Source organism: Mauremys mutica, chromosome 4 (assembly GCF_020497125.1).
Source record: "Mauremys mutica isolate MM-2020 ecotype Southern chromosome 4, ASM2049712v1, whole genome shotgun sequence".
NCBI classification, from domain to species: Eukaryota; Metazoa; Chordata; order Testudines; family Geoemydidae; genus Mauremys; species Mauremys mutica.
In genome coordinates, this window is record NC_059075.1 from 115936632 (window position 1) to 115947722 (window position 11091).

General features: G+C 53.9%; 1 protein-coding gene across 1 annotated transcript in view; it reads left to right on the forward strand.

Annotated features, from left to right (window-relative positions):
* Window positions 1-10613, forward strand: part of LOC123369020 — a 32047-nt gene extending 21434 nt beyond the window's left edge. The window contains exons 2-4 of the mRNA XM_045014396.1: window positions 8363-8508; window positions 8751-9183; window positions 10593-10613. Of these exons, the coding sequence (XP_044870331.1) occupies window positions 8363-8508; window positions 8751-9183; window positions 10593-10613 (600 nt within the window). The remainder of the gene's footprint in view (window positions 1-8362; window positions 8509-8750; window positions 9184-10592) is intronic.
* The last annotated feature ends 478 nt before the right edge of the window (window positions 10614-11091 follow it).

Consider the following 11091-nt stretch of genomic DNA (forward strand, 5'->3'; position numbering starts at 1 on the left):
TCCTAAGAAACAAATTAGCGAGACTTTGCGAATGTCCAGCAAGAGTATTTTGTTTTCTCTAACTTGTCTGCTTGTGTGCCACAAAACAGGAAAGGCACAATCTCATCCAAAATAAAATACACTTCTCAAGCCAAATGTCCTTTTGAAACAAAAAAATGGAACCATTTCATTCTGGTCAGGTTGATCTTACTGAAGCACTTCACGTTTCCTTTCCCATTCACAGGAAGGAGCCTAAATTAGGTTTCCCTAAATCCATGATTGGAATAGCGACGCAAAGCCTCACTAGAAGCCAGGCAGCTCGGAAAGAATGGGATGATCACAATACAGTAGAACCCTGTTCATCTGACCCTCTATTATCCGCTTCTCCGTATTAACCCAACAACCAGCACACACAGGTCCAGAAGTGGGCAATCTCTCCTATGGTCCCAAGATGGCGCTGCAGCCGGGCACGTTCCCATTCATCCGATTATCCAACGTTTTGGTTAACCAATCTGGCCCTGGTGCCAATTTGATGGGATAAAGGGGGTTCCACTCTCCTTGTGGGTGATCATTTAATTAAGGTGATCTGCTGCTGGTGTTATTCCTTGTGGAAAAGTACAAATTGCAAAATTGATGGGAGGGGCCTTCTGAGTTGGTCGGGAGGGGTCACGCTGTTACCTGCAATGTACACAAGCCCCACAGCAGGGACGCACCTCGGACCGTGCATATAAACAGGTTAAAAGTGCATCACAACAGTGAAGCCGTTGTCAAGATGCTATTCTGTGCAGAGGATTGTAAGACAGCCCCTGTTCCTGATCTGAGGCCTGAATGCCATAGGGATATCCCACTCGAGAGCTTTGAGGTGTGTGAAGAGGTTACCGTAGCTGAAAAGACAGTGGTCATGGCTGTGCTGCAAAGTCACTGGCAGGTCTTATCAAGCAGGCCAGGCCTGACTCACAAAAGTTGCCTAAGATGAACACTGTGGGATCACAACCTGCACCCAGCAAAACATCCCACAGAACTGGTCCATTGCGGCAGCAAGTATATAAGGCGATGGCAAGCCTGGGGGACAGGGAATAATTAAAGAGTCAAACAGTCCCTGGGATGAGGAGGTCGTTTTGCTGACGTTTACAGGGAGCTCCTCCGAGTGTGGGGGCAGAATGGGAGGAAGCACGAAGGGGCTTGTTTGAAGATTTAACCAGGGAGTGATGGGGGTTAGCATCATGGGCCATGTAACTGCGGACACTGTGTGCCCTTAGCCCAGGGGTGGGCAAACTGCCCTGTCTGCAGGCGCTGCCCTGGAAGCTCCCATTGGCTGTAGTTCCCAGCCAATGGGAGCAGCAGGGGCGGTGCTTGGGGCACGGGCAGTGTGTGGAGCCTCCTGGCTTTCCCTATGCATAGAAGCCAGATAGGGGATGTGCTGCTGCTCTGGGAGCCACACGGAGACATGGTACTCATGTTTTTGTCGCTCTTATCTGGACTCTCTGCAATTGGTCCACATCTTTCCTGAAACGTGGTGCCCAGAACTGGACACAATACTCCAGTTGAGGCCTAATCAGTGTGGAGTAGGGCAGAAGAATCACTTCTTGTCTCTTGCTTACAATACTCCTTCTCTTACCTCCATATTACAAGTGGCAAACAGAGGCAGAGGGATACTAAACCCAGGTTTTTAAAGGTATTTAAGCCACATAAATCCCATTGATTTCAATGGGAATTAGGAACTGAAATCCCCTTAAAAAATCTGCCCCTAAGTGATTTGCTCAAGGTCGCAAAGGAATTCTGCAGTGGAGGCAGAATTTAAACTCAGACCCCTCAAGTCTTAGGCAAGTGCAATAACCTCTGGACCATCCTTCCTTTCTCCTGTGTGTGTCTAATGATGTTTCTGTCTATCTAACCCCAGACATAACCGTGTCTCTGTCTATCTGGCCCCATAGAAAAGCATCCATCTGTCTAGTGTCTTCCTGTCTATCACTTTTTCATAATTAAACCAGGAGCTATGCTATGAATAAGAAGTCAATTAAAATCACAACCTAGGAATAAATTCTGATTAAGTTCAATAACCAGCATTCCTGTTGAAATCAGTAAGATTATGTTCACAATGGTTCACTGTATATTAACCTGTGCCTGACGGGAGCTTCAGCAGTCCGAGGAGGAATAGCTCAGTGGTTTGAGCATTGGCCTGCTAAACACAGGGTTGTGAATTCAATCCTTGACAAGGCTATCTAAGGCCTGGGGTAAAATTCTGTCTGGGGACTGGTCCTGCTTTGAGCAGGGGGTTGGACTAGATGACCTTCTGAGATCCCTTCCAGCCCACAAATACACTTAGAGGAGCATGGCAAGATTTTAATCAATATCTGCCAGGATTAGAGCTGTGAAGATGGTTTCTTTCAGAGCAGCAGGACTAGACATCTGGATGTCGCACAGCCAAAGGGCAAGGAGCATTCTGCTGCTCGGCACTGAGCGAGAAAGAACGTTTGCAGCAGCGGCATGAGAGGGTCCAGGAGTCCAGTAAAAAGTCATGCAATGCACCTGCACGTGCCCGTCCGATTCAGATCTCGACTGGGCGCTGTCAAGGGCCCCCAGCAAAGAGCCTGTCATGCCACATGCCATTTAGCTGAGCCCTGGCGGGATCTTTATCAGGCAGGATAACAAGGGTGATGCTGCAGCTGGGAACAGGGAAGATCCTGCCAATGTCCCTAAAGGCCAGGATGTGACCTCACATTAGATCAGGAGGGCCAGTTTGGAGACGATAGCAGTGAAAACTCTGGAGAGGGGGATGTGCCTGGCCAGAGACCAGAAGTCCAGGTGGTTACTGCAACTCTCTAACCCCTCCCTCCCATTGTTTTCTAGAGAAATTGGACCTTCAACACTGAGGATTTTGTAGGTTATGGCCAAATAATGTACTGTCCTGGATATTACGCCCTGCATTGCTGTGTGTGTGTGTCTGTGGGATAGTGCAGACGCCACAACATTTGCATGGCCTCCTCTACCTTCCTCTCCCCTCCACCAGCCTCTGCTGGGCACAATCCCAAGTGGATGCAGGGCACTGGCGGGAAAGGTTTGGGAAAAGCAAGCTTTGCTGTTTATCCAAGAGTTCAGAGTATGGGCTGTACGGCTTGTGCTGAAGCCCACGGTCTGTAGCAAGTTCACAACTAGAAATCAGTGCCCCTCTGTCCGTTTCACCGCAGGCAGGCAGGTGGGGGTGGAGGGGTTCAAACACGGCTTGGATCAATGCTCTCCGTCCTAGCTCAGGCTTTTGTTGGTTTCCTTCGTTTCCCCCCAGTCCTGGTAGCTTGTTCTGGGAAGTTTCTCAGGCAGCAGGAATTCTCCACAGCCTTTCAGGAGAACTGGGAGTGCAAACCTGCTCGGTCCTCCATAATAGCCACGTCCCTACCAAATTCAGGGCTCACTTTGACTAATTTACAAACCCTCTTGCCTTGAAATTGACTGACGTCACCATTTCAGATGTTTCCACCTGACATTTCCTGGTATTGTAACCATGGGGGTCCCGACCAACCTGGGAGAATGGGGGAGTTCAGAGGTTGTTGTGGGGGGGTCACAGCATTGTCACCCTCACTTGTGTGCTGCCTTCAGAGCTGGGCTCCAAGGGCAGCAGCCAGCAACCTTTCTGAAGCTAGAGGAGGTTCCCAGATGTGCAGGTGGGTCCCTGCTGTTGGCAGCATCTCAGTTCCTACCTACTACTTGGGAGCACCTCGGCTCCTACCATTTTCGGGGCATCCAGAGAAATGGACCCCTGAGCCCCAGAAGGAACTGCAAGGGAAGCCCAGAGCCCCCGCTGCAGATGCCAGGCAGAAGCCCCGAGCCCAGGCACCCAGAGCGCCGGCAGGAGTTGGGAGGGGCATGAAAGTCCTGAGCCCAGTGCCCCAGCACTGGCTGCAGCCACAGGGGGCCAGAAGCTCTGAGTCCGGGCACCCAGAGACGTGACTGGAGCAGAAGCTGCCAAGGCCAAAGCCCTGAGCTCAATCCTGGGCTGATGCAGCGCACTCACTTCTGCATTGCCGCTGCAGGTGCATCTGATATCCCCACGGAGAGGAAGTCCTGTCCCCAGACGGGCAGACAAACAGCTAGGAGGCCCCTACTGGGTTCTCCTGGCTGAGGGGTCCAGTAGGACGGGAAGACTGCATTTCATGGGGCAGGGCTAATTCAATCTAGCCAAAAAAGCTTCACAAAAGCTTTTGGCAGGAACTCAGCCCATTGAGCAAAGACAACAAGAACCAACAGCTGCCAGCTGAAGCCAGAGAAATTCAAATGAGACGTAGGCACACATTTTTGACAGTGAGGGAAACTAGCCACTGGAACAAATTACCCATGGGAGAGGTGGAGTCTCTGTTTCATGGTGTCCTCACGTCACAACTGCCTGTCATTCTGGAAGGTGCCTTTTAGTGACTTACAAGCAATTGGGCTTCATATGGTGCAAAGTGTGTGAAATTTCATAGCCTGTGAAATAGAGGCTAGATTAGGAGATCGAATTGTGTCACAACTTCTATGAAAAGCTCAGTGTGGGGTGCGGAACAGACTCTGCTGTTTTACTGGGTGGCCTGCTTGCTCCCCAGAATCAGTAATGAGCAAGTGGGGTGATCCGGGGTGCAGCTCAAACACCCAGCTGGGCTGGCCAGGGGCAGACATCAGGCCTGCCAGGGAAAGGTGGGTGTGGCAGTGACTTCACAAAGGCCTTTGGCAGGAACTCAGCCTATTGGGCAGAGATGATGAGGCGTCTGTGACCTCACAGAGCTCCCTTGCCAACGGCCAGGCAGGACAGGGATGCGGGGCAGGGGGAACCTCGGAGAGCCCTGTAGCCTTGCTGCAGCAAGCCTCCAGCTCGCGGTCTCTCATTCAGGACCAAGAGCCAGGTGCTGTAGAGGAGATTCTCTTCGTGCGTTTGTCTTATCTGTGTGGATTTGATTCAAAGACATTGTCATCTGTGTAGAAGGTAAGAAAAAATATAGGCTCTAGATATAGATACAAGATAGGGGACTCTATCCTAGCAGATTCAAAGGCATCACCACCCTCCTAGGGAAAAAGGTTTTGCTAATATCCAAGCCTTCCACATTGCAACTTGAGAGCATTGCTCCTTGTTCTGTCATCTGCCAGCTCTAAGATTTCATGACAATCAATCTTTCATTAGGAAAATAATTCAAAAATGCAAATACAAAAAACTTTGAGTGAAATCAACCCATCCTGATCTTTAGTGTCTGGGGTGTGGGCCTCGGGGGCCAGACTGAGACCCTCATGGGCTAGTAACACCCAGGAAGCCAGTAAAATAATTCCAGTTCTCTTAGCATCCAGGCCTCCCTAATCCAAGGAACAGCTGAGGGCTGCGGGAGACAGAGGGGTGCTGAGAAGGTCTAACTCATGACTGAAAATACAGAGATGTGTTATTGGCTTTGGTTGGGGGACAAGTAACAAATCCGTCAGGATTCTTGCCCCAAACAACAATCACCCATTGTCCTTTAGAGCACGAGGGCCCTAACGCGCCTGACTTGCTCAATCTCTCCCCTGCTAGGGCTGAGAGAACTTTCTCCATCCCCCAGGATACCGAGGGAAAGAGAAAAGAAGTGACCTCTCTTTGGTCACACAGCAAGGCCATGCCAGAGCTAGAACGAGAAGCATAAGAAAGAAGTTGTATCAAAATGTTTTGCATTTCAAACTGACAGATTTCTTAAACAAAGGCAATCTGAAGTGTGGTTAGTGAAGTGAAATGATACATTCTTGTCTCCACGAGTTTCTAGATTGATGAACCAGTAGATCTATGCCCTAGTTTTTATCCCTAGATTGAGGGAGGAAAACAAGTTTGCCTGTTTTGTGAATTCCCAATGGCTTTCTTGAATTTCCACAAACTAGTCGATTGAACTGAACGATTTGAATAAACTGAAAGGAAGACAATATTTTCTGCACCTTTACTGCTGCCCAAAGCTGGGTTAGTATTTCAGCTAGCTTTGCTTCCGGGGCCTTAGCTATCACATCAGTGGTGCGACTGGCTGAAAAGCTTGGCAGTGAACATGTTCTACTGAATGTTATTTTTTCTCTTCTATTTAAATTATTTAAAAGATTGTCATAAATTGGGCCCTTATCAGAGGTTGTCAATTTCCAATGTAATGATGACAGTGAGGGAGACTAGCCACTGGAAGAAATTACCCAGGGGAGAGGTGGAGTCTCTGTTTCCTGGTGTCCTACCATCATAACTGGTTGGGAAGGTGCCTTTTAGTGAATTACAAGCAATTGGGCTTAATTGGGTGCTAAGAGTGTGAAATTTCATAGCCCGTGAAATAGAGGCCACATTAGGAGACTGAATTGTTTCACAACAATTGTTTCACAGCCTCTATGAAAAACTCAGTGTGGGGTGCGGAACAGACTCTGCTGTTTTACTGGGTAGCCTGCTTGCTCCCCAGAATCAATAATGAGCAAGTGGGGTGATCCGGGGTGCAGCTCAAACATCCAGCTGGGCTGACCAGGGGCAGAGGTCAGGCCTGCCAGGGAAAGGTGGGTGTGGCAGTGACTTCACAAAAGCTTTTGGCAGGAACTCAGCCCATTGAGCAAAGACAATTAGTTGGGAATTGGTCCTGCTTTGAGCAGGGGGTTGGACTACATACCTCCTGAGGTCCCTTCCAACCCTGATAGTCTATGATTCTATGAGTGAGACGTCTGTGACCTCACAGAGCTCCGTTGCCAACAGCCAGGCAGGACAGGGATCCGGGACGGAGACAGCATTCCTGCCCCTCCAACACCTCTTAGCTGGGCCTACATAAAAGAGACTAGCTAGAGTTTTGCACACTTGTTTGTTTGAGACTGAGCAAATAAGGCCCAACAGATTACTGCTAGGGTGAATTTTGCTGCCTCCTCTCCTTGACTAGAATACAAGCAGTTTCTGATTCTCTCAGATGAAGTAGTTCTTCTAAAATCAAGGGCAAGACCAATCAGTGGCTTTTTCACAACCCGCCCTGAGATTTTTTTTATTCAAACTGGGTTTTTTAAATTTATATTGAAAAAGCTTTTTTTTTTTAAACTTATCCAGTATAAAATTTGAAATGATGACAAGTGATGTTAAGGCCTCTAGTTGCTCCAGCCTATTAAAGTAATTTAAATAACTACATATATGAAGAAGTCCATGTTTGCTGCCAAGTGTCAGAGGAAGTCAAAGCACTGAACTGTTGGAAGTCATTGCCTAAGAACCTAGGGGTCCAGAAGTTATTGAAACACTCAGCCAGATTTTGGCAGCACTAGCCTCTTCTGCGGGTGCAGAAAGAATATTTTCTTCATTCCAGTTGATGCAGCTACTTCATTCAAATGTAAGAAACTGATTGGGAGTTTGAAAAGGATGAAGGCTTCTTTTCCTCTTGTAATATATGAATAAAGGCTAGAGAGGAGGAGGTGTGAGCTACTACTTCTAAAATTTGGAAGGATGTTATGAGCAGGAACAATCAGTTCAGTGCACAAACTAGAGATACTTCTTTACCTCAGTTTGTTTGAAATGAAAACAAATGGTTCAGTCAACCTTTTTGTTTTTCTGTATCCTGCAAAACCAGCAAGTCAACATGTTTGAATGGATCCCAATTCCTAGCCTCATAGAAGACTAGGGTTGGAACAGAACTCAGGAGGTATCTAGTCCAACCCCTTGCTGCAGGCAGGACCAACCCCAACTTCATCATCCCAGCCAGGGCTTTGTCAAGCTGACCTTTAAAAACTTGTAAGGATGGAGATTCCACCACCTCCCTAGGGAACCCATTCCAGGGCTTCACCCCCCTCCTAGTGAACTAGTGTTTCCTAATAGCCAAGCTAAGCCTTCCACAGTGCAACTTGAGACCATTGCTCCGTGTTCTGTCATCGGCCACCACTAAGAATTTCATGAGAATCAATCCCTCATTAGGAAAATAACTCAAAAATACAACTACAAAACATTTGGAATTAAATCAGTCCACCCTGACCTGTAGTGTCTGGGGGTGTGGGCCTCTGAGGCTAGACTGAGACCCTCATTGGCTAGAACCACCCAGTGAGCCAGTAACAATATCCACTCCTGTTACCGTCCAAGCCACCTCAGTCCAAGGAACAGCTGAGGGCTGCGGGAGACAGAGGGGTGCTGAGAAGGTCTAACTCATGACTGCCAACCCAGAGATGTGTTATTGGCTTTGGATGGGGGACAAGGAGCAAATCCGTCAGTCAGAACAACAGGTCCCACTCGGAGCCAGGGAGACTGGGAATCAAGTCCTGCTGGCACTGCCAGCTCTGGCTTTCTGGAGGAGGAGGAAGCCCCCAGCTCCCCTAGCTGACCCTGAGGCACCTTCTGGTCCCAAATGGAGGTGGCCCCGGGTACAGCTATGGAGTGTCCCAGGAGCGTTCCGCTAGTGGCATTGTATTGTTTTCACAGCCAGTTTCGATCGCTGGTTGCTACCCCTTGCCCTGCTGGAAGGGCATTGAGCGGCACCCGTTTCCGGCCACCTGGGTGCAGAGAGCGAGGAGGGTGAAGGGAGGAGCAACCCCAAGCATCTGTCATTCAGCTCCATCTGATCTAGAGTAAGTAAGTGGAGTTCTCCAGAGCCATCCCCTGTGTGGTGGGAATATCCCACCACTGGGGCTCCCAGCCCGTCCCTTGTCAGGGTTTGTTCCCCAGGTGGAGGGCTCCTGTGCCTTGGGGTGGGATGTGTCGGGAGGAAAAATTGCCTCAGCAGAGGGGAGGTGGGCAGGGGAGCAGGCAGGCTCGTTAATGAGAGGCTGCTTTGAAGCCAGACTCATGGATGCTCCCCACTCCATTCCAGGATGGAGCGAATAAGGCGGATGCTGAGGAGGAAGGCCGGGCACGGGGCTCCAGAGCCGGCAGCAAACATGAGGCAGCCTGCCCAGGAGGAGAGCGGCCCCTCTGTCCCCGCGGGCGGGGAAGAGGCTCGTGGCCAGCGGAAAGGGAGGAGCTGCTTCGCCTGCTGGAGGAGGCGGAAGACAGCAGCTCCTCTAGCTGACCCGGAGGCACCTTCTGGGCCGAAACGGAAGTGGCCCCGGGTTCAGCTGTGGAGCAGAGAGCCAGGGGAGGGCAGGAGCCGGGGACGGCAGCTCTGGCGCTTCCACTGCAGGAAGCCAAGGAGCCAGGATCTGCGCCCCAGGGCCCAGCAGGAGCCGCCAACCACCGTGGCAGCTGAGGGGCCTCCCGCCGGCCCCAGCCTGGCTCCGGAGGAAACTCCCGCCGGCCCCAGCCTGGCGACACAGAAGCCTCCCGCCAGCCCCAGCCTGGCGACTCAGAAGCCTCCCGCCAGCACCAGCCTGGCCCCGGAGGAAACTCCCGCCAGCCCCAGCCTGGCCCCGGAGGAGCCTCCCGTCGGCCCCAGCCTGGCGACTCAGAAGCCTCCCGCCGGTCCCACCTTGGCGACTCAGAAGCCTCCCGCCAGCCCCAGCCTGGCCCCGGAGGAAACTCCCACCGGCCCCAGCCTGGCCCCGGAGGAGCCTCCCGCCGGCCCCTGCCTCGCGACTCAGAAGCCTCCCGCCGGCCCCTGCCTGGCGACTCAGAAGCCTCCCGCCGGCCCCAGCCTGGCGACTCAGAAGCCTCCCGCCGGCCCCAGCCTGGCGACTCAGAAGCCTCCCGCCAGCCCCAGCCTGGCCCCGGAGGAAACTCCCACCGGCCCCAGCCTGGCCCCGGAGGAGCCTCCCGCCGGCCCCTGCCTCGCGACTCAGAAGCCTTCCGCCGGTCCCACCTTGGCGACTCAGAAGCCTCCCGCCGGCCCCAGCCTGGCGACTCAGAAGCCTCCCGCCAGTCCCAGCCTGGCGACTCAGAAGCCTCCCGCCAGCCCCAGCCTGGTGACTCAGAAGCCTCCCGCCAGCCCCAGCCTGGCCCCGGAGGAAACTCCCGCCGGCCCCAGCCTGGCCCCGGAGGAGCCTCCCGCCGGCCCCAGCCTGGCGACTCAGAAGCCTCCCGCCGGCCCCAGCCTGGCGACTCAGAAGCCTCCCGCCGGCCCCAGCCTGGCGACTCAGAAGCCTCCCGCCGGCCCCAGCCTGGCGACTCAGAAGCCTCCCGCCGGCCCCAGCCTGGTCCCGGAGGAAACTCCCACTGGCCCCAGCCTGGCCCCGGAGGAGCCTCCCGCCGGCCCCAGCCTGGCGACTCAGAAGCCTCCCGCCGGTCCCACCTTGGCGACTCAGAAGCCTCCCGCCAGTCCCAGCCTGGCGACTCAGAAGCCTCCCGCCAGTCCCAGCCTGGCGACTCAGAAGCCTCCCGCCAGCCCCAGCCTGGTGACTCAGAAGCCTCCCACCAGCCCCAGCCTGGCCCCGGAGGAAACTCCCACCGGCCCCAGCCTGGCCCCGGAGGAGCCTCCCGCCGGCCCCAGCCTGGCGACTCAGAAGCCTCCCGCCGGTCCCACCTTGGCGACTCAGAAGCCTCCCGCCAGCCCCAGCCTGGCGACTCAGAAGCCTCCCGCCAGCCCCAGCCTGGCGACTCAGAAGCCTCCCGCCAGCCCCAGCCTGGCGACTCAGAAGCCTCCCGCCGGCCCCAGCCTGGCCTCGGAGGAGCCTCCCGCCGGCCCCAGCCTGGCGACTCAGAAGCCTCCCGCCGGTCCCAGCCTGGCGACTCAGAAGCCTCCCGCCAGCCCCAGCCTGGCACTTGTGGCGCCTCCTCCCAGGCCAGAGCAGGAGTTCAGTGACAGCACCAGCTCCGTATTCTCCTGCGGGTCCAGCAGCTCCTCCATGGGGTCTGGGAGCCCTGTGTTTCGAGGCTCCCTCTTTGGAGGTGAGGGGAGACCCAGGAGAAAGGGAGGAGGACTGGGGCGGTGGGGGACTAGTAACACCCTGTGCCCATGGGCTCGCCAAGGCACCGGGACTGAGCCACATGAGCCCCACTGACACCAGTGGGGGTAGCACAGCCACACCCCAAGGCAGGGGATGCTGGGTGGAGTCGGGGAGCTCTGGCCTACCCTGATCATGTTGGGGGGGGGGCTGACTGCCACGGGTCCCTGAGGCTGATGGGGCTGAGGGCGTCTCTGGGAGGGGCAGGGTGGGGCCCTGGCTGCCATGGGGCTCCTTACAGAGAAAGGGGAAACATGGACCCTTCTCTGTCCACTGCATCCCCCCAGCAGCAGAAGGGATTAAACTTTCTCCTTCCCTCCCTGGTGCAGACACCCC